The sequence below is a fragment of the Sorex araneus genome, chromosome 4, assembly GCF_027595985.1.
Source record: "Sorex araneus isolate mSorAra2 chromosome 4, mSorAra2.pri, whole genome shotgun sequence".
Classification (NCBI taxonomy): Eukaryota; Metazoa; Chordata; class Mammalia; order Eulipotyphla; family Soricidae; genus Sorex; species Sorex araneus.
Window position 1 is genome coordinate 36483503 of NC_073305.1, and position 22298 is coordinate 36505800.

Consider the following 22298-nt stretch of genomic DNA (forward strand, 5'->3'; position numbering starts at 1 on the left):
GCCCACTCCCAGTCAGGTGGCTTTGGGTCACCTTAGTTGGGATGGAGGAACCAGGACAGTGATGGAGGGGGAGGAGGAAGAGGAGGAAGAAGAGGAGAAGGCTGCTAAATTTCTGTCCTCCTGCCCAGGAATTTGAGAAAACCTGTGGGTTCCCAGGTGGTAAAGGGTCTCTCTCTCTCTCTCTCTCTCTCTCTCTCTCTCTCACACACACACACACACACACACACACACACACACACACACTCCTCCCTCTGCCTCTCCCTCTCCCTCTTCCTCTCCCGTTCTGCTGCCTCTCCACACACTGTCTTCCAGGTCCCCGTGCAGTCCTGGTTCGACGACATGACGGACACGGAGCTGCTGGACCTCATTCCATTCTTCGAGGGCCTGAGCCGGGAGGACGACGTGTACAGTATGCTGCACAGACTCTGCAGCAGGTAGCCCCGGCCCGTGCCGCCCTGGCACCTGCATTCTCCAGCCTCCCGGAGCAGAGAAGAGGGCGGACACTCGGGGCGAATGCGGCCATACCTACCTGTTTTTATTTTTTAAGAACAGAAGCAGCTATTTTAAAAAAATGAACTCTTTTACTAGATTTCATAAAGGGACATGCATTTTACATGGATTTGCTTTTTAAAACATACCAAAAAGAAAAAAGTATATATATATATATATACATTATATATATGGGGGGCGGGGGGAAAGCTTGATATCTCTTGGACCTCCTTTCAACTGTCCTCCCCTCCAGGCTACTGGTCCCCAACTCTCCCAGCTCGGAGCAGCTGACCCAGCTCACAGTCCTCTTTCCTCCAGGATGAAGTGCCTTTCTGAATGTTATTTTAAGCCGAGAGTTAATTTTTCTACACAGCATATTTCCAGACATCTTTTAGTCTTTTACTGACTCAGATTCTCTAAGAAGATAAACACGACAATTTTCTAGAACCGGGGGTGGGGGTGCAGGGGTGCTAAGAGGTGGGGCAGAGGGACGGGACGAGTCAGGAGCTCTTCCCCCCGATGGCAGGGGCAGGCCACAGGGCTGCGCTCCCCGCAGGATCGCCGCGACTGCGTCGTCAGCGTCTCTGTTCATTCCTGACCCAGTTTGAAATGTGTCTGCGATTGTGTGGCTCAACACGTTAGAGAACAATAGGTTCTTTTATGCCCTTATTTCTGACGGGTGACAAGTTTTGTCTTGAGGGTCACATTTTCCCCTTGAGAAGTGGCATCATTGTCACTTCTGCTTTGACACTACTGCCATACTTCTCTGCATTGTTTTCTTGATGTCATTTCAGATAAAACAGTTACACGAAGCCCTTAAAAAAATATATCCTTGGATTTTGGGGGAGGGTTTTTTACTCCTTCCCCTACCCCCCCACTTCTCCCCTTTACCGAATTTCAAATCTTTCCTTTCTGGAAGCTAAATACACAAGGAGCTGTTAGGGAATTTCCTTTGCTGCTACTGCGCTGCCACCAAATGGACTTGACCAGCGGCTGTCACACTGTTCCTTGCCACTGTGCCTATGCTCAGAATCTGCTCACTGCTAAGCTGCAAACTCAGACAGGCTCAGAAACACAGGCGCCTCGCCCCCTTAGCCGGCCGCCCCAACTGTCTCCCTCCCCTGGCACCAGCTTGGGGATTCTTAGGGACACATACAAAGACAGAAGAATGCGTGCAGCTCACAGAGGAGCCTCGGACCCCGCCATCAGCTGACCACTGTCTCGTGAGAACCTGAGGCCTCGCCCAGCTGCCAAGCTGCCGTGGCCCAAGTCCATCTCTCGGTCTTCTGGGGAGTCCAGCTGTCGGAGCCGAGGGGCAGGGCAGTCTGTCCCCAAGCCAGGGCGGGGAGGGGCTCCCCTTGTCTGCCTTCCCCAGTGAGCGATTTTACGCAGTGCCATGTTCCTTGCTTGACAAGACAGTCGGTAAAATATTGCTCTGAAGAATCATCCAGAAGTTCTCTTTCTTGCTGGCAGCCACTGCCTTCGTCCACCGTGGGTTGGGCCTCCGCCAGTTCTGCTGGGAGCAACTGGCCTGAAGGAAATGGGAAATGGGGGGTGTCAAGGTAAAATTTCGTCTTTGCTGTCATTCACAAAATCACGAAGCCAGGTGCCACTCTCATGTCCAGCAACACTGTGGTCTGTCTTTGGTGGCCTGCCGTGCACTGAGAAGAGAAGTAAGTATTCAGGAGTGACCAGGTCTCCTCAACCTTCTGGGTGTTAGCACCCCAGTAATCCACATGCCAATTAATTAAAGAGTCCCATGTAAGCCTTGCCACAAAGAATGACAGTTATGTGGCAGATCTGCACATGCCATAAACCTTGATTTGGAAAACCAGTCATTAAACGAACCCGCTGCCTTAAAAGTCTTGAATGTTCGAGTCAGGTGTCTCTCAAAGTGTCGAAATCCACACGGAAATCAAACCTGATGAACGAGCCTTAGACCCTCACCCATGCCTCTGTTCCGCTGTTAGAGTCACACAGCCTCATTGGAATAGGAGAGGAGTGAAACTCGAGTATTTCAGCGGCGCTGAGCCTAGGAATAGCGCCCCCCTTCTGAGGAACGGAATGGAGACACTTGGCAGGGCTGTGCCAGACACTTCACCTCGTACTTCCTGGACCCGTGGGTGCCATTGCTCTCGGCGCTGGAGAACCACTGGGGTAGGGGCTGGTTCCTGCAGCATAGGGGGGTCAGCAAACCTTCTGAGGGGTCTGGATTCTGGGCACCTTATTTGACCACACTCCAAAATTTTGTTTTTATTTTAACCCTTGATTCTGTTTTATGTACATAATCAAAATATATCTATAAATATATATATTTTTAGTCATCTACATGTAAATGAAGCAATAGAATTCTAACATAAGGCCAAGAAATGAGACGAATGTTTGGGGATTATCGTGGGTTTTTTTTTTTTTAAGGTGAATACGGGTATTGTTTTTAATGATTACCTTTTATTAAATTGTGGGCTTTAAAACCTGATAAAAACCTGTTCAGCTATTTTTCTGTGCCATATTCTTCCCATGTTACCAAAACACTCTTCAGCCAAAAGAAAAGTCTGACCTCCTGAGTTCTCATGGGCCTTTCTGTGCCAGGTTAAGATAAAGTCTCCTGGAGTTGAAAAAGTATTTTGAACATTGAGATTTGGGACAGAATGCTTGAGTCCTGGGCTTCAGCGTCTTCGAGTTTATGATGTCTCTTGGCAGGCTCCAGTGGCAGTGCTCGGGCACACTCAGGTCTTCTTGGCTCGGGAGACTGTGTGGGCCTGTGAGTCCGACCGCTGGCCATTTGCCAGCAGCATGTCTGCATCCTGAAAATGAGTACCGCCCCACTGTCCCAGCTGATGGTTGACAGGGAAGCCCCTCTGACACAGTGCAGTTTTGATGAGGTAATTTCGAGTTTCTCTCTGAAGACAGGAGGATTCCCTGATGGCGCGTGGTCGCCAACCACGACAGTTGGCATGGTTACAGTATTTGAACTTGGTATTAAGGGAAAAAAAAAAATCTAAGTTCATAACCTGACAACTCTTTACCACCCTGTATTTGAAAGACAGCTTTCTAACCAACATCCCAAACCACACAGCCCTATGGTCAAACACTCGTGACGTTTGTGCCTCTGCTTTCAAAGGTGCTGTGCTGGGCAGTTGGCGTGCCAGCGCTTGGGAAGAGGGGATGGCTTGACATGCTTGACCTGTGCGCAACTGGCTGGCTGCCTCTGTTCCTCTCGTACTGTAAATCCGACATGTCTGATCCCGTTCCCGTTCTCCAGGGGAGCTTCTCTGTAGACTTCACACCTGCCCGCCCACCGGCTCGTGGAGCTGGTGCCTGGAGTAGCCCTCGATTTCTCTTGGACGTTTGAATGTGATGAGCAACCCAGCATGACCTGGGAAATGCTGTGTGTGGAATGTGCACGTGTCCAGGGGCGCGCCTTGTTGGTCAAGACGTTTGCGATGATTTTCCTTCCTGCCAAAAATAAACCCATGAAACCGCACTCAACTTGTGGATGGTTTTGCTTCTCCTGCGTACACGCATACATCACACCACACACACGCGCGCGTACGTACCCCTTTTTACAGGATTTTAGCCAGAATGCCCAGGCTGGAGATGTGGCATGGCCTTCCGGCCTGGGGTTCTGGTGGAGGAGGGGCTCCCTTCTCCCCAGCTGCTTTTGTTGATAGGGGTGGAGTCCACAGGGGTGGGGGGCAAGACATGAGCCGAGCTGCTGCCCCTTGACAGTCGGGGCAGGATGCTTTCCTCCCTGGCCCCACCCCCTCCAGCCCCGCAGCCCAGCTGAGTTTTCTAGGGCTCGTCCACAGACCCTTCAGGGCATGTCATCTGGAGATCACTTGGTGGGGTGCCTGGGCACACTGAAGTCCCGGGTGTCCAGGTTCTCTTGTTTGAGCACCATATGCCACCTGCACTCAAGGCCCAAGGGATGAGCAGGACTGGGGTCAGCACTCCAGAATGGGGTTTGTGCAAAGTGCTCAGGGTAGTGAAGGGAGCTGGCCTAGCACATCTGTGAGCAAACACAAATCTGTGCAAAGCCCCCAGCAAATACAGACACAGGAGAAGAGGAGGAGTGCGAGGCCCTCAGAGCGCCCCCCCCTCCCTGTCAGTGATGCCCAACTGCCTACTTGAAGCACCCGGTGACCCCCAGAACTCAGAGGGCAGAACCAGACTTCCAGGTGCCCCAGGAAATTCAACGGTCCAGCAGGGCCACACAGAGGCCACATCTCTCGAGCTGACACGGAGGAAGGGTGGGTCCCCGCAGCTGTCAGGGCTACCACCCAGCTATCATAAAGGGACTCGGACACAGTGTCATGGCTTTACCTGGAAGACACTTCGCAGTTGTTCCTGGCAAAGGATTGGGCAACCCAGGAGAGTCTGGAAAAAGCCAGTGGGCACCAGCAGCCTTTCCTGGTGTGGCAGTGAGAAGAAGCCTGATGCTGAGGTGGGGAGCAGAGTGGGCACCCCACTTTACACTGAGCACTGGGTGGTCCTGGCCACCCAGAACTTAAGCGTGCCTTGGCCCCCAGGTAAAGAGCCAGCCCAGCAGGGTAGGTTGCCTATCGGGGTCGAGTCAGGGGGTGTCAGACAGCCTCAACCTCAATGGCCCTTTGGGCTGACCACTGGTGAGCTGGGCACGCCACACAGCCCAGCAGACAAGGCTCACTGTGGGACACTGGCGGTCCCCTGAGGCACCTTGGGTGAGGAGGTCTCCGGCCCAGTCGCCTGACTGCTTAGGGCTGTCAGATGAAGCTCCAGAGAGAGAGAGAACCCCACCCCACCCCACACTTGTCCCCGCCCCCCACTGAGGGGGCACCTGAGTGCAGGCCAGCCACATGCTCATCTCTGTCGGTGTGGGAGAGGGTGGCTGACCGCGTGTGCCCAGAAATAAACTAGAAAAGCCAAGTAGCAGCCCAGAGCCTGCCAGTCTCCATGGCCTTTGCTTCCAAGCAGGCCCCCTGGAAGAGGATTGTGAGAGGTAGCAGAGCCTCTCACAGTTGGGGGTCAGAGGTACACCGGGCACCCCTCCCCAGCTCCTCGAAGCACCGTGAGCGCTATTCTGAGCCCAGTTTCCTCTGTGTATGCCACGTGCAAGCCAGGTGCGGGGTCTTGTCCGCTGTTTCCTTTCCTCCCCTCCCAGGGTCACAGGGTACGGGCAGGAACAGGGCAGTTCATCGACACCCTCCCCAGGCCTTCTGGATCCCAGAGACCCCAGAGTCTGAACTGGGCCCCTGGGGTGGGGTCTTCAGCACAGGGGTGGGGTCCTGGCCTCCTGGTCTCTAGAGGAACCTGGAAAAAAAAAAAAAGGCTCCAATCACTCAGCCAGTGAGCCTAGTGAAAGGGCCAACTACACTCCCTCAGATGGGTGCAGGCCACTGGAGCATGTCCCCCAGTAACTGTTGGGCACCTGCCATGCCCCACCCAGTGTTTGACACAGGCCACAGAGTGGTGAGCAAGGCCTTGGGCCCGGGGGACTCTGCCCAGGGCCCGGGTTCCTGGGGGAGGGGTAAGTGCTGAGAGAAGCAGTGAGGACCAGGAAAATCCCTCCAGGGTGAAGCTTTTATGATTGACACTTAAAGGCAGAAAAGAATCTGGTGGGGGGGGGGGCTGGGGACGAGGGGTTCCAGAAAGAGGAGATCCCCAGGTGCAAAGGTCCAGAGGCTGGAGTGGGCTTAGTGAGTCTAAGGAACACAGCAAATCTTTGGTTGTTTGTTTGGGGGGCACAGCCAGTCGTGTTCAGAGCTGACTCCAGCTCTGTGCTCAGGGTCACTCCTGGCAGGGCTCGGGAGAGCAGTGGTGCTGGCCCTGGGGAGGGAGCACCAGGTCTGCCTCGTGCAAGGCGAGCACTAACCTCTGGACAAAATTAATCTTGTCACTCAACGTGCGTGGTGAGCAAGGGGGAGAGGGATGAGAGATGGGACCAGAGGGGAACAGGTCACTGGGGTTTTTAAGGTGTGGCGGGGGGGTAGGGCGGGGCGTAGCAGTTGGAACTAATTTCCCATCCCCTGGAAATGGATCTGCGGCCACTGTGCAGGAGAGGTCCAGGGCTGCCAATGGTGGGAGTCTGGTTCCCAGAGCAGAGCAGGTGGTGGCCCTGTGTGGGGAGGGAGGAGGACAGGATGGCTCTGATTTTAGAGCCCGTGGGGAGGCAGGGGGCAGTCTGTCATTTCTGCAGCAGCCTTAGAGGAGTGGGACTTAGAAAGCCTGACGGGATGCCAGGGATGGACAGACAGGTCAGGAGAGAAGTAGCCAAACAATGGACAGACATGGAGAGTATCATGCTAAGTGAAATGAGTCAGAAAGAGAGGGAGAGACACCGAAGGACTGCACTCATTTGTGGAGTATAGAATAACATCACACGAGGCTGACACCCAAGGACTGTAGATACAAGGGCCAGGGGGATTGTCCCATAGCTGGAAGACTGCTTCGTGAGTGGAGGGGAGAAGACAGATGGAATAGAGAAGGGATCACTAAGAAAATGATGGCTGGAGGAACCAGTTGGGATGGTAGATGCATGCCGAAAGTAGATAATGGACCAAACATGATGACCTCTCAGTGTCTGTGTTACAAGTCATAATGCCCAAAAGTAGAGAGGAATATGAGGAATATTATCTGCCATGGAGGCAGGGGTAGAGTGGGGAAGGGGGGGTATATCGGGGATATTGGTGGTGGGAAATGTGCACTGGTGGAGGGATGGGTGTTTGGTCATTGTGTGATTGTAACCCAAACATGAAAGCTTGTAACTATCTCACAGTGATTCAATAAAAATTAAAAAATTAAAATAAAAATAAAATAAAAAAGAAGTGGCCGAACAGGAGGGAGGCTGGGGTGGAAATCACAAGTTTCCATGTTTCTGTGAGCTGACCTGGATGTGGCAGAGTTTGGTTTGAGGGGTTGTGGGGAGTCGTTTTGTTTTTTTTTCACAGTGCAAGGGATGGAACCCAGGTCCTCATACATTCTATGCAAGTGTTCTACCTCTGCCACTGGCCTGATCTGTGTGAAGAAAACCACAGAGAGAGGCAAATCTGAGGGTGCATCTGTTGCCTTTCTGAGGCCCCAGAGGAGACCAGGGCTGGCTGGTGAGCTGGGGAGAAAACTCGGGCTGTGGGAGCAGGGGGGTCGTTGGGTGGTGAAGATGAGGGTGGGATGAAGACAGAATAGACCAGCAGCTTAGGAAGTGTGGGGACTTGGAAAGAGCCATCTCCAGGGAACATGGAACAGAGTAGCTAGTATACACTAGGGAAGAATCGGAGACGAGAAAGTGGGAAATTGGGTTGGGCACGAAAGGGGACAGGAAGTAGCAGGGTACGTGAGTGGAGCTGAATGGGCCGTCACCACAGGAATGGACAGGGCCTGGGTCTCAGATACGCAGGCACCGCCGAGGGCTCCTTCCCACATGCTCTTCTGCGATCACTTCTCCGCACACATAAGGATCCAGATTTTTCTGGAGTCCTCCTCACCCCTGTGCGAGAGCCCTGCAGGAAGGGTCGGCACGGGGGGAACTCTGCAGCAAAGGGGTTGCCCACACCACAGACCAGGCTGCACTGAGCTGTGGCCTGAGGAAGAGTTCCTGGTGACCCTGGAGTTTCTGGAAGACTTCCCAGCACCCTCTCACAGTCTAGAGATTTTCCACACCCCTCAGTCAGGAGACTGTCTCCGTACCCCTCAGCCAGGAGATTGTTTTCTAGCACTGCCTCACTCTCAGGACACTGTCTCCATACTCCTCAGTCAGGAGACAGTTTCCTTACCCCTGAGTTAGGAGATTGTTCCTGCACCCCCTCAGTCAGGAAAGAGGAGCAGCGGGTGGGAGGGGGCTGACTCCTGAAGGCCCCCGAGGCCTCTCCCACAGGGTATCACAGCTCCCTGGAGTGGACACACACACACACCCGTGCCACATGGGCCAGCCACCCAGAATGGGACAAGATGGAGAACAGAGATGGACACACACACACACACACACACACACACACACACACACACACACACACACACACACACCATGGGCCAGCCACCCAGAGTGGGACAAGGTGGAGAACAGCCTAGCCACCTTCCTGCACCCCCCTGAAGTGACCTGGATCTCTCAGAGCCCGGCTACTTCCGCCCCACAGCCTTGATCCCCTTCCTCCAGCCCAGCACCACAAAACACAGTAACGAGTTTGCTGGGAGCCTCCCTAGGAACAGCAATCAGAGGTGTCACTGGGTACCCCACCCCACATTTGGCCCAGCTCGGGCCTGCCACCCCTACTCTCTGTCCACTCTTCCACAGGGAGGGGCTGCCAGACCAGCTGAGAGGGTCTCCGGAGAGGGGGTGGAGGTGGTCTCTCAGAGAGCCGATGGCCTGTGTTCACCCACTCAAGGTCAGGGCTAGCCGAGGGACCGGATGTATCCCGCTGGGCAGGAGAGGAAGGGGAGGAAACAAGTTACGGAAGGGGAGAAACAAGTTGCAAAAGGGGTGCAGAGGACAGGGGAGGAGAGGGAGGGGCCAGTTACAGAGGTGGGGGAGCAAGGACAGAGCCTGGTTCCCGCCAGTCGCGCTGCTCACACAGGCAAAGCTTCCAGCACTTTCCAGCAGGTACACGGGGCCGCTGGGTCTCTGGGACCTAGGAGGGAGGGTATGGGCTGCTCTGACCCAGAGGTGTAGAGTTTGGGGACCATAGTCCATGGGTCTGAGAGGCTGCAGGATTGAGGGTGCAGTAAGCAGCTCCCTGGGGCGAGCAGGCCAGAGCCACACAGGCCTGGGGGAGGCAGGGCAGAGTCTGTAGTTTGTCATTTGTGCGCCTGCGAGGACACTGGTCTCTGGCCCCCACCTGGCAGACACGGGCAGGAGGTACCTCACGGTGTGCAGGCAGCACCTGCTGCCCCCTCCCCCAGGCCCACCCTGCCCCTGCCAGATAGAGGGGAGAAGGTGGTCGGCAAGGGGGGATACCCCAGGGAAGGTGGCGAGTCTGGGGGTCTAGAGGAGGGAGGGAGGCCCCCGGGGGCCAGAGCAGGGAGCTGCCTGAAGAGGGAGGCCAGGGGACCTGTCAGAGCGGAGAGGCCTTGCCAGGAGCCCCGAGCCCCACTGTTGGGTCTGCCAACTCTGCCTCTTGTTTTCTCCCTCCCACCCAGCCGGCCCAGGATGGACTTCAGAAAGTACATTCCAGCCATGGAGAACAAGAGGAACCTCCACATATGGGTCATTGAGGTAAAGGGACAGATGGGCGGTGTCATCTGGAGACAAGGCGCACCCGCCCCTTCACTTGGGGCTCCCTCCAGCACCCCACCTGCCCCTCGTGGCTTGGGGGAGTGGGGAATTTCTGGAGTTGCCACAGGTCCCTTTTCTTGCCCAGAACCTGGAGATGGTGCCAGTCCCCAGGAGGGCTTATGGGAGCTTCTTCGAAGAACACTGTTACATCATCCTCCACGTGAGTCCCTGGGGGGTCCCTGCCCAGTCACTGTCAGAGGCTGCAGACTCAGTTTTGCCACCCAGAAGCTTCGAGGAGGGGCGGGGCGGTCCCTGGGATCACATCCCACCCACTCCGATACCCTTATCTTCTCCATCTCTGACCTCTGTCACCACCTGGCCCTCGCCCTAAGTACCCCCTCCACCTTGGACCTCAGGCCCACCACACCCCCATCCCCCTACCCCCTGCCCCGCCAATGTCCAACAACCTGGGCCCTTCGTCCTCCAGAGCCTGACGGCCCAGCAGGGGGCGTGCCGCATCGACCTGCACTGCTGGATCGGGAGGAACACCGACGCCAAGGCGCAGGTCGCAGCCGAAGCCTTCCTGCAGCACCTGGCCACGTTTTCCCGGGCCACCGTCTGGAAAAGCCTGGTGCAACACCGCGAAGTGCAGGGCCACGAGTCTGACTGCTTCCGCAGCTACTTCCGCAATGGGATCCTGTGAGTGCAGGGCTGCCCGAGCCACCTGGGGGGGCCGTCGTCCCCTCCCCTGAGATGTGGGGCGGCTTTTTTTTTTCCTTTTTTCATAGACTTGTGAGACCAACACCACAAAGTTATTTCATTTTATTTATTTTTTGGTTGGGAGGAGCCACCCCCATTGGTGCTCAGGGCTCACTCCTGTGTTCAGGGAACCCTGTGAGGTGCTGGGGACCAAATCTGAGTTGTCCGGATGCAAGGCAAGCGCCTCACTATACTATTGCCGAGTCCTGATTATCACCATAATTTTCTAACCTTTCCCTCACCCCCCAGCTGTAGCCTTCTGTGCTTCTGCTGTGTCTTCTCCTCCTCCCTGCCTCGTGGGGAGCTACTGTCCTGACCACTTCATGTCTGGGAGTGACCTGCTGTCACCCTTTGTGAGTGGCTTGCCTCTCTGGGGGCATGGAGTGTTGGAGATCCAGGCCTTATGGTAGCATGTTTCATTTTCTCTGACTTCCCCGTCACATTCCACTGGTATGGTCTGGATACGTTGTAGCTTTTCTGTCCACTACTTAAAGCACATTGTATCCTTCCTGCTTCCACCTGTTCAGGGACAAATGTTATTAACATGTATACCCAAGGTTTTGTATGGAAATGTTTTTCAAAATATTTTTTTTATTTATTTGCGGCTTTCACAAAGAATATCCATCCAGGAATGGTCAGCAATGTTTTTGTTTATTTTGAGATATCTCCACGGGATTTCTCAGGAGGCTGGGGGAGGGGGGTCCTCTCACTGTGGTTCTCCACCTGGGAGACCAGGTGGTACCCAGGATTCATCTCAGGTCTCTCTCTCTCTCTCTCTCTCTCTCTCTCTCTCTCTCTCTCTCTCTCTCTCTCTCTCTCTCTCTCTCTCTCTCTCTCCCCTCTCTCTCTCTCGTTCTCTCTCTCTCTCTCTCTCTCTCTCTCTCTCTCTCTCTCTCTCTCTCTCTCTCTCACACACACACACACACACACACACACACACACACACACACACACGGCCTGTGCTCTGAGACCACTTGAGCCTCATCCCTGGCTTCTGCGGGTACTTTCTTGGTTTTTTTTTTTTTTTGCTTTTGGGTCACACCCGGCGATGCACAGGGGTCACTCCTGGCTCTGCACTCAGGAATTACCCTGGCTGAGCTCAGGAGACCATATGGGATGCTGGGACTCGAACCCGGGTCCGCCTCGTGCAAGGCAAACGCCCTCCCCGCTGAGCTATCGCTCCAGCCCCTGCGGGTACTTTCTTGGTTTGGGTGTTTTTGTCCACACCCGCCAGTGCTCAGGGCTTACTCTGGTTCTGCATTTAGGGCTCACTCCTGGTCATGTTCAGAGGGTTATTTGGGGTGCTGGAGGTTGAACCCAGGTTGGCCATGTGCAAGGCAAGGCGCCTTACCCACTGTACTATGTCTCTGGCCTCCCTTTTTAATCACTGCAACGTATCTAAGTAAAGCCATAGGACTTGCTAAATATCGGCTATTTCTGTCACATTCAGCCGAATAATGCATGCACTTATGAACATAGTAACATAGTGTAGATACAAACACATGTACCCACCTGCGAAAAACACACCACCCCATATTCGTGACTATTCATGTTCACCTGTGCAGGTACTTGCTGCTTCCCAAATTCCATGGGTCCCCTCTGTGCTCACGGGGATGAATAGACCCACCAGTGCTGCTGGTGTTCAGGAAACGCGTGTCTCCCTGGCACGTGTGCATTTCCTGCTTTTTCCCAGGGGTGAACAGAAGAACCACATGTACCCGAATGTGTCCACACACCTGCACTCAGACAAAGTGGCCACGCCCACTTTCACATGTGGGCTGGGTGCAGGCTACAGGGCTTTACCTCCAGCTATTCACTGGACACAGCCGGTCCCCCGTGCGCCTGCACCTGCTCCCCTCCTGGCCTGCCTCCCTTCAGGGCGTGGACTTAGCTGGGACCCCATCCCTCCTCAGCTACAGGAAAGAAGGCTTCACTGCTGCCGCCAGCCACGCAGAGAGTCACAGGTACAGCACCCAGCGGCTGCTGCACGTCAGCGGGAAGACGCACGTGTCTGCCAGGGAGGTGAGGAGCGCCGTGATGGCTGCACACATGCACGATGCGTGACAGCACCAGGGGCAGATGTGGGGGAGGGGGGTGGTGCTGGCCTGTGGCTCAGGCCCTGAGCACCTTTCTTGGGAAGGCAGAGCCGGGCTAGCAGCCCCTTGCTTGCCCCTCCTCCCTCACCTACTTTCCTCCTCCTGTCTCAGGGGCACCTTCAGAGCTTGGGGAGGGGTCGTTATGGGGGTGTACCTGCATGATCCTTGTCAGAAGCTCAGTGGGAGGGAGCCTGAGTGGGGTATACCCTCCCCCTCACACCTTGTCACTCCTCCCCGCCATGGGCACATGCACTGTCTCTCACTGTCAGGAACCCCCACCACCATGGGTGCCCATGGGCAGTTAGAAGAGAGGCTTCTGCTTCCCTCTCTCAGGAAGGGGGGGAAACATGTTAGAAAAAGACATCCAGTGGGGCTGGAGCGATAGCATAGCACGTAGGGTGTTTGCCTTGCACGGAACCAACCAGGATTCAATTCCCAGCATCCCATATGGTCCCATGAGCACCGCCAGGAGTAATTCCTGAGTGCAAAGCCAGGAGTAACCCCTGTGCATCACCTGATTTGACCCAAAAAAAAAAGAGAAAGAAGAGACACTGCTGTCTGGCAGGAACATGCTGGAAGGGACACATAATCATTTGATTTCCATGGTGTGAATGGTGGCATATCACTGGCTCCCTGGTACATGGCCACCCTGTGGCTCACAGGCAATCCCACCCAACCTTAGTCACCTCACCAGCACCCACAGATTTCTGTAGCCATCCTCCCTGGTCATTTCAGAGACCTGAAAATCACCCCATACCCTGGCGCCATTCCTCAGAGTCCTACTTCTCCCCTCCAAAGTGTCCGTTTATCCATAGGCGCACAAGGTCCTCCACGAATTCACACATACACATGTTCACATTGACTGTGTCCAAGTACGTGCACACACACTTGTACACCAGGGAGGTGAGGATTGCCGTGACAGTCCAGGCTTGTGTGTCTGCATGCTACAGGGTTCTGGAGTGAAAGTGGCAGCCTGTCACGCATACCAAGCCTGCAGGGACCTGCACGGGGCCATACAGATAGATGCATGCCACCACTAGGGTGTCCTGCCTAGACATGTGCCCCGGCTGCACACAACTGCATAGTCACAAGTGACCCGCCAATGATGCTCCCAGGAACTGGGACAGGCCTGGACACCTGCTTCCACCTGGCGGCTGCAGCCTGGCCCTGTCTCCCGCCCTGTCCTGGTAGGTGGCGCTGTCCTGGAACAACCTTAATAAGAATGGCATCTTCCTGCTGGACCTGGGTGAGATGATGATCCAATGGAACGGACCCAACGCCAGCACTTCGGAGAAGTTACGGGTCAGTACCTATCCCCCAGGAACCAAGCGGGGTGGGGGGACTTCTAGGTGCTTGTCTTCTGCCACCCAAGAAGCGGGTTTGGATCTGCCACCACCTGATAAGCTCCCACCTGGTGCCCCTGAGTCTCCACCCTGCGCTGGTTGTACCCCTAGATACAAGCGCAGGACAAGGGGACACCTCCCCTGCCCCCTGGGAGCTGAGCAGAGAGAGGAAGGATCTGGGCTGGACTGTCTGAGCTGGAGGGCCCGTGCTGGGGGTGCTGACTGCCAGGTGTCACCCACAGGGACTGGTGCTGGCCTGCAGCCTCCAGGACAGGGAGCAAGGAGGCCCTTCTCAGATTGGTGTGGTCGACAACGAGAGCAAAGCCCCCGAGCTCATGAAGATCATGAGGGCTGTGCTGGGCTGCCGAGTCGGCGGCTTGCGTGCTGCCCCACCCGCCAAGGGGATTACCGAGATGCAGAAGGCCAATGTCCACCTCTACTAGTGAGCAGCCTGTGGAGATGGGTGGGGTGGGGGTGGGAGCGGGACAGACATGGCCCGAGCTCTGGCCTTGCTGTGCTCAACACAGTCTCCACAGCCCTCCAGAGAAGGCCTGGGTTTCTAGGGTGGGCCATCTGGGGGGGCTGGCCCCAGGCTGGCCCCAGGCTTCATCTCTTGTCTCTTGCACGCCTGCTTCGCAGAGAAACCCGTAGCACAGCGGTAGGGCATTTACCTTGCACGCAGCCAACCTGGGTTCGATTCCTCCGCCCGTCTCGGAGAGCCCGTCAAGCTACCAAGAGTATCCCGCCCACACGGCAGAGCCTGGCAAGCTACCTGTGGTGTATTCGATATGCCAAAGACAGTAAAAACAAGTCTCAAAAGAATGGAGACATTACTGGTGCCCACTCGAGCAAATCGATGAGCAACGGGATGACAGTGATACAGTGAAGACCTGGCTCAGGAGTCCCGAGAGGGCCAGGGAGTTGCCCAGGTCTCCTCAAGGAGGTTGCTGGGAGGTCATGACCTCAGCTGAGGGCCCCAGCCCCTGTGCCTTCTGCCTCTCTGAGGCAGGGAGTGGGGGAGCCAGACCAGGGAGGGGCTGAGCTGCCCCCCTCTGGATGCCTTTCCCCCAGTGTCTACAAGAAAGATGAGAACCTGGTGGTCCAGGAGCGGGCAGCCTGCCCACTGACCCGAGACCTGCTGCAGGAGGAGGTGAGGCAGACGCTACCCCAGTGCCCCAGCTCAAGGCCTGGTGGGGACTGTACCACCCACTGAGCAGCCCTGCCTCTGCCTCCAGAAGTGCTATCTCCTGGACCAGGGGGGCTTCAGGATCTACGTGTGGCAGGGTCGCCGCTCCAGTCTGCTGGAGAAAACGGCTGCCTTCAGCCGGGCTCTGGTGAGCTCTGGGGTCCACCCTGGTATGCAGGGAGAGGCAGCCCCTCCCTGGGGCCTCCCTGGAGAGTAAGCAGGAAGCATTGCGTCCCGGGGGCGAGATGGGGTGATGGTCTGGCCCTGGCACTCCTGTCTGATGCAGGAGGGGGTTGTGACCCTGTTCTGGGGTCTGAGGCTGGAAACAGCACCGTCCTTACGGGAGGAGCGGGGCTGTGGCCTGCCCGAGGAGCCCAGACAGGAAGACCAAAGGGCACAAGAAAGGGACTCTTTGAGGTCTGAGGAGCCAGTGGCACTGGGTGTCCTCTCCTTTATAAGGGGGGCGGTGACAGAGCTCTCTCTGTTTGCGGTGGCGGGGAAGGGTTGCTCAGCCAGCCCTGCCTGAGACCTCCCAGTCCCAGTCCTGCCTGCCCACTGGGACCCCGAGAAGTCAGTGATGACAGAGAAATGATAACTGGGTCATGATCTCACTTAATTAACGGTGCTCAAGCCCCTGTTGGGTAAGCGGGAGGTTTCCTGGGTGGGGCGAGGATTGTGAGCCCTGCAGCTTCACGCCTGACGAGCCTGGGCCCCAGGACTTCATCCAGGCCAAGGGCTACCCGACCTACACTAACGTGGAGGTGGTGAACGAGGGGGCCGAGTCCATTGAGTTCCAGCAGCTCTTCCAAACCTGGAACAAAGTGCCGCTAGAGAATAGAAACCAAAATGAGAGGGGTGAGTGCAGGGGGCGGGGCCTCTAGTGGGGCGGGGCCAGGTCCTGGACGGGGCGGGGCCTGTTGGTGGGCGGGGCCTCCTGATGGGGTTGGGCAGCACCTGGGGCCTCCTGGAGACTCCTGAGTGCGCTGGAGCAACCCTGGTCCCAACAGGGAAGGAGACTGGGCAGGAGGTTCCTGTGACACCCAGCCACCCTGCCGCGCACACACACTCCCACTCAGGTCAACGGAATCCAGTCAAGATGAACATGAAAAAGCCGCCGCGCTGTTCTGAGCTTGCAGCCCAGTTCCGCATGGTGGACTCTGGCTCAGGAAAGGTGGAGGTGAGGGGCACTTCGGGGTGGGCTTTGTGTGCAGGTGGACGATGTTGCCCGGGTGCATGTCCGTACGGGGTATGTCGTGGACGTCTGTGTGAGCTCGTGTATGTCCTGACCATTCCTCCTGCATGTCACAGCTGGCCACACCATCATTCACCATTACTGTGGGGCTCCGTGTGTGCCAGGACAACAGCCAGGCCGGCTTCCTGGTGCCCCGGTTAGGGGTGTGTGGGTGGGGGTAGCTCAGGTCCCCCAGCCAACTCAGGGCTGTTCTGAGGTGTGACCAAATTTGACCAGCCCTTGCTCAGTGCTCTACCCTCGGAGAATGGTAGATCACACCAAGTGTGAGGAAGTGTTTTCCTGTGTAAACAGCCTTTGTTCTTAAGTGATCCTTGAAAAGAGGGAACTTTTCCAAGAACCTGAGCCCTTGCTTCTGCCGGCCCAGGCTGAAGCTAAGCCAGGACCTGCCTCTCACCAGGCCTCGCAGCTGGCATCCGTCTGGGGCAGCAACGTGCCAGGGCTCAGGGCTCCATCCCCTGTTCATCAGGGCAGGCTCCCCGTGTGTGCTAGGGGGCGGGGGCATGGAGGACAGTCACCTGCAGACGTTTGCTAGAGTCCAGTGCAAAGGCTGGTCAGGGTGCTGAGCAAGGGGTGTTTTCCGGCCTGTTCATCTGGAGGAGCCCCCGTGCTCTCGAACCCTTGCCCTCAGGTGTGGTGCATACAACACCACGGCCGGCAGCCCATGGACCCCAGGTGTCACGGACAGCTGCATGCAGACAACTGCTACCTGGTCCTCTACACCTACCAGAGGATGAGCTACGATCAGCATGTTCTCTACCTGTGGAAGGTGCGCTGGCCCGAGCAGGGCAGGGATGGCTTCCTGAAGACCCCAAAGCTGGGGCCCTGAGGGTGGTCCCAAAGCTCTGTACCAGGCCTTCCCCCCCAACTGCCTGCAGGGCCTTCATGTCGATGCGCAGAAGATCATGGCCCTGAAGAGCCACACCGAGGAGCTGGACATCCAGTACCACAGGGCTCTGGTGCAGGTGCACGTGACCATGGGCAGTGAGCCCCCCCACTTCCTGGCCATCTTCAAGGGCCGCCTGGCCATTTTCCAGGTAAGTATGAGCCGGTGCACTCCCCCAGCTCCTCCCTGAGCTGCGCCCTGGACTCAGCGGACAACTCCCCGCATTCCTGGTACTTGCCCCAGCCCTGGCACTCCTGCCTGGGTTTAGTCCTTTTGTCCCCAGAGCCAGGGGCATCCATGAAGAACCTCAGCCTGGCACGGTCAAACCGGCCAAGCTGCTCTTTTCATTCCCCAGGCTCTGGGGAGCCAGGCCCTGACCCCCTCAGAGTTGAGGGCGAGGGACCCATTTAGAAAGGGCTTATTTCAGACGGGGGGACTCCTCGCACTCTTCACCCAAGAGACCCAAAAAACAACAGTGGAGGCTTCCTGGAGAGAGCTCTGTGCCCCCTGGCAGCTGACTCTCCACTGAGACAGGGACAGCCGGTCCACCCCTCGGGAGCACCAAGTTATGATCCTCTTGCAGAAGAACCCCGCACTCACTGGAAAGGGGCAATGGCCAGCTGTCATCCGCCTCCTCCGTATCCAAGGCACCGAATACCACAACACCAAGACTGTGGAGGTGCCAGCCCGCGCCTCAGCACTTCACTCTGATGACATCTTCCTGCTCCTCACGCCGGGCACCTGCTACCTCTGGTTTGGGAAGGTACCCCCGACGCTGAGCCACCGACACCCACCGCAGGCTGCGGGCCACATGAGGGGGGTAGTGGGGGCCACGCCACGGGAGGCAGGCCACATCCAGACCCAGGTAGGCCAGGAGAGGCAGGAGGAGGCCCAGTGGAACCTGAGGGCGCCACAATGACGGGGGTGTGGGAGTCCACAGGCCTGAGCCCGGCCAAGTCCAGGCCGCTCCCCTCCCTCCTGCCTCAAGCAGAAGCTGACCCTTCCCATGCCCTTTGGGGAAAGGGGGAAGCCTAGTTCACTTTGCCAGAGGGTTCTCTGCTCCCAGCATAAATCATGAGTGAATGACCCACACCAGCGCGGCACACCCGCCCCACCTTGGCCTGGTCCAGAGAGGGCCTCGGGAAGCTGGAAGTGGGAGGGAGAGGAGAACGTTGTCTTGGGCCTCCAGCGAGTCAGTGTCCCCCCACCTGTGGGCAGAAGGCTGAAGACCCTCCCCATGGTGACGGGCCTGACCCAAGTCCCTCTGCTTGCCAGGGCTGTCACGGTGACCAGCGTATGATGGCGCGGAGGGTGGCCTCTACCATCTCGGAGAAGAAACAGGAAATGGTGCTGGAGGGTCAAGAGCCTCCCCACTTCTGGGAGGTCCTGGGAGGCTGTGCCCCGTACCCCAGGAACAAGAGGTGAGAGCTGGGGCAGGCTCTTCTCATGCTGAGGAGGACACTGAGGCCCAGAGGGAGACTCACGGGGGTGGGGTGGGGTGGGAGTCCCACAGCAGGAACCTGGCCCAGGCCTCCGGGAAACACCAGCTGGGAAACCTGGATGGGGAGACAATGGGGAACACAGGGCACGGGTGCCCTCTGCTGGCAGGAGGTGCTCCTGGCCTTGTCCCCCTCCTGGACTGTCCCCCTGGCAAAAGGCAGAAGAGCAAAGTGCCTTTCTCCAGCCCCACAATCCTGAGGGGTATAGCCGTGTATGTGTGTGTGTGTGTGTGTGTGTGTGTGTGAGAGAGAGAGAGAGAGAGAGAGAGAGAGAGAGAGAGAGAGAGAGAGAGAGAGAGAGAGAGAGCACAGTCACAAACCTCCATGCTCTGCTCTCCTCTCTCTCAGCCTTCCTTCCCTTCTCCCCTTTTGGGCTTGCAGCTCTGAACAGGGCTGGCACCTGGTCATCCTCCTGCCCTGTGCTCTGCACGGAGCTTCCCCTCGTCACAGTAACTCTGGGCAAGATTCATGGGCTGCTGGAACTGCAGCTGGGGTGGGCTCGATGGCCTAATGGGCGGTATCTCTGGCGCAGCTCACGCTGAGGCGCAGAGCAGAACCAGTAACTTGTGGGGGTGTGCATCTCAGGCCCCTGGTGTCGGGGGCGGGGGGGCCGTGCCTCTGGAGAGGCCCAGGCCTCCACACCCTTCACACCTCATGCCCACACTGGCCAGGCTCCCAGAGGAGGATCCCAGCTTCCCGCCACGACTGTTCGGGTGCTCCAGCCAGTCGGGCTGCTTGGTCCTCACGGAAGTGCTGTTCTTCCAACAAGAGGATCTGGACAAGTATAGCATCATGCTGCTTGACGCCTGGCAGGAGGTGAGGTGGCTGCCACCCCCAGGCATGTGTTGTCAGCCCAAGCTGCATGACTGTGTGATTGTGGATGATGGATGTCACCGTGTGTCTGACACTGGGTGCCCGGGATGCGGGTGTGACTGTGATCCATTTGGTACTTGTAACTGTTGTGCCGTCTGGTGGCGTATGATTCTGAGAGCAGGGTGAAGGGGGTGACAGGCCCTGGTGTGGCTCCTTGGGCCTTTTAGTCGTGGCTATGCAGCCGGGTGGCCAGCTGTCACTGGATAGTGCTTTGGACGCTACGAGTGGCTGAAGGATATGTGCAGGGGCTGGGGGCAGGCCACAGTGCCACTCTGTGGCTGTCTGTGCGCAGCTCCGTGTGACTGCCCATTCCTTGTCTAGCTGTGTGGCGGGAGACCATTAGGACAGGACTGCGCTGGGGCCAGAGGGGTCTCACCATGGTGACAGGGTGTCTGGGGTCATTACTCCCTCAGAGCACGAGCCCCCTATGACCCAAACCTGTGGCCCCAGCTGCTCCCACTCCCGCACTGTGCTCCCACAGCCACAGTCCCCACTGCTGGACCTGGCACTCCAGGCCTGCGTGCTGGAGCGTGGCACTGCTGGCTTCTACTTCTACTTGGTTCTGTTAGAACCCACAGACCTGCCTGGGATTCACACCTTCACTCCCGCAAACCTTTACAAACGTCACCGTCTCAGACTCCCCCTCACTCTAATTTCAAACGGCATTATCCGCCCCAACCACCCCACTTTGCTTCTTTCCTACTTATTCTTCTCCAGCTGATTATCTATGTTTTGTTGTGTTTTTTTTTTTTTGGGTCACACCTGGTGATGCTCAGGTCTTATTCCTGGCTCTGCACTCAGGGAATACTCCTGGCGGTGCTCAGGGGACCATATGGGATGCTGGGAATCAAACCTGGTTCGGCTACATGCAAGGCAAACGCCCTACCCGCTGTGCTATCGAAAAATATGGGACGCTTCACGAATTTGTGTATCATCCTTGCGCAGAGGCCAGGCTAATCTCTGTATCCTTCCAATTTTAGCATATGTGCTGCCGAAGTGAGCACTGATGATCTATGCTTTAATCTCTCTGTAGCCCTACCCACTCAATGACACAAAAGCGCCCTAGGAGGGTGGTTTTTGTTTTGGGGGCTACACCTAAAGGTGCTCAGGGGTTTTCTCCCAGCAGCGATGGAAGGACCATGTGTTTCTGGGGATTGATCTGGGGCCTCCACATGCAAAAGGGTCCCCACATGTTCCCTTACCCCTCTGAGCTCTCTCGCCGACCCCAAGGGTGAGGAATTGTGTCTAATTTTATTTTCACTGTTGAACACCCCGGTGGGCTTATGCTTGGGCATGTGCCTGGCGGCTGGCATGGGAGCAAAGGAGTGGGCTCTGAGACCACGGGATGGACCCAGTGGAAGGGAGAGGCCAGCTTCGCACAGGCCCTGCACTCCGCCCGCGTCAGGCCCTGTCTGTGTGGCCCAGGTGTTCCTGTGGATCGGGTCAGCAGCGAGAGAAGCAAAGGAGGCGCTGGCCTGGGGCCGGGAGTACCTGAAGACCCATCCAGCGAGGAGGAGCCTGGCCACCCCCATCGTGCTGGTCAGGCAGGGTCACGAGCCCACCACCTTCACCAGCTGGTTCCTCTCCTGGGACCCCAACAAGTGGACCGTGAGTGGGCCTGAGCCCTGCACTCCAATATCATCTGGGGCACGGGGCCTCCACCTTGCCTGAGATCCCTCCTGTGGGTACGGGAAGCTCTCCTGGGCCCCACTGGCGCCCCTGCACCCACACATCCCCGTTCTTGCCCCCAGAACAACCAGTTCTATGAGAAGGTGGTGGAGAGCAGCCTGGAAGTAAGACCTGCCGACTCTGTGAGATGACAGCAGTGGGAGGGGGGGGGACCTCCGTTTGCACCCACACACACCCCTCCCCCGGGGCCTGGGAGCAGAGGGTGGGCTCAGGGGCTGCAAAGTGAGGCAACAAAGGGGCGAAAAAGGTGGTAGATTCGGTGTGGCCTCCCTGTGGGAGTCCGGCCCCCCCACACCAGCCCGAGGCCTCTCTCTGCAGAAAATGGGTCACTTCCCGCTGTCCACGTGGCTGACCAATTGCAGGGAGGCCCCCTGGATCATACCGGCCTTTAAGGCTCCCCAGGACAGCTCAGAGAATGAGCCGGAGCTGGGTTCCAAGATAGGCAGCCACGGCTGCGACCACAGCGATACCAGGCTCGCCGGGCCCGGGAGCCTGCCCCGAGAACAGCTGATGCACCAGGCCGCCAAGGACCTGCCAGATGGCGTGGACCCGGCCCACAAGGAGGTAGGCACTGGGCACTGGCGACCCACGCTCAGCACCAGCCCGAGGCCAGAGAAGCAGGCTGGAGGAGCCTGGGGCCTGCCGAAGGGGGCAGTGGGCAGGCTGCTCCAGGGAGACATGTGTCCTGGATGGTGGCGGTGCAGGGATGTGGGGAGGAGAGCCCAGAGCCTAGGGGAGATAACTCTGGGGAACAGATTTCTGGACTCAGAGGACTCCCCTCTCTGCATCCCTCCTCCCCCACAGTTCTACCTCTCAGACTCTGACTTCCAAGACATCTTTGGGAAGTCCAAGGAGGAATTCTACAGCATGGCCCGGTGGAGGCAGCAGCAGGAGAAAAAGCAGTTCGGCTTCTTCTGAACACCGCCTCCCACCTTCCGACACCCACATTCCAGCATCTTCGTGGATCCCATCCCCCACCCCACCGCCCCAACACACACACACACCCCCCACTGAGTGCCAGGGGAGATTCTGCCATCACTTCCTA

The 22298-nt window shown here is 57.2% G+C and overlaps 2 protein-coding genes and 1 non-coding gene across 4 annotated transcripts in view; 2 read left to right on the forward strand and 1 right to left on the reverse strand.

Annotated features, from left to right (window-relative positions):
• The window catches only part of CTDSPL (CTD small phosphatase like), a 127503-nt gene extending 123458 nt beyond the window's left edge, over positions 1-4045 (forward strand). Inside the window, exon 7 of one of the 2 annotated variants that reach the window (XM_055135297.1) lies at positions 313-4045. In XM_055135297.1, coding sequence (XP_054991272.1) covers positions 313-438 — 126 coding nt within the window. In that variant the 3' untranslated portion in view covers positions 439-4045. The remainder of the gene's footprint in view (positions 1-312) is intronic. The other variant, XM_055135296.1, reaches the window with a different exon arrangement.
• Positions 4046-9607: 5562 nt separating this feature from the next.
• Positions 9608-21785, forward strand: VILL (villin like). Its single transcript, XM_055136560.1, has 18 exons — positions 9608-9673; positions 9819-9892; positions 10151-10372; positions 12346-12454; positions 13720-13830; positions 14114-14313; positions 14943-15021; positions 15107-15205; positions 15774-15912; positions 16134-16234; positions 16938-17075; positions 17185-17343; positions 17776-17955; positions 18468-18613; positions 19363-19507; positions 20990-21172; positions 21316-21357; positions 21616-21785. The coding sequence occupies exons 1-18, from the start codon at positions 9608-9610 to the stop codon at positions 21643-21645; spliced, it is 2223 nt and encodes a 740-aa protein (XP_054992535.1). The 3' UTR covers positions 21646-21785.
• LOC129404544 (U6 spliceosomal RNA) lies at positions 20465-20568 on the reverse strand. The gene has a single exon (XR_008629942.1). It is a non-coding gene; the product is annotated as a U6 spliceosomal RNA (small nuclear RNA).
• Positions 21786-22298: the final 513 nt, after the last annotated feature.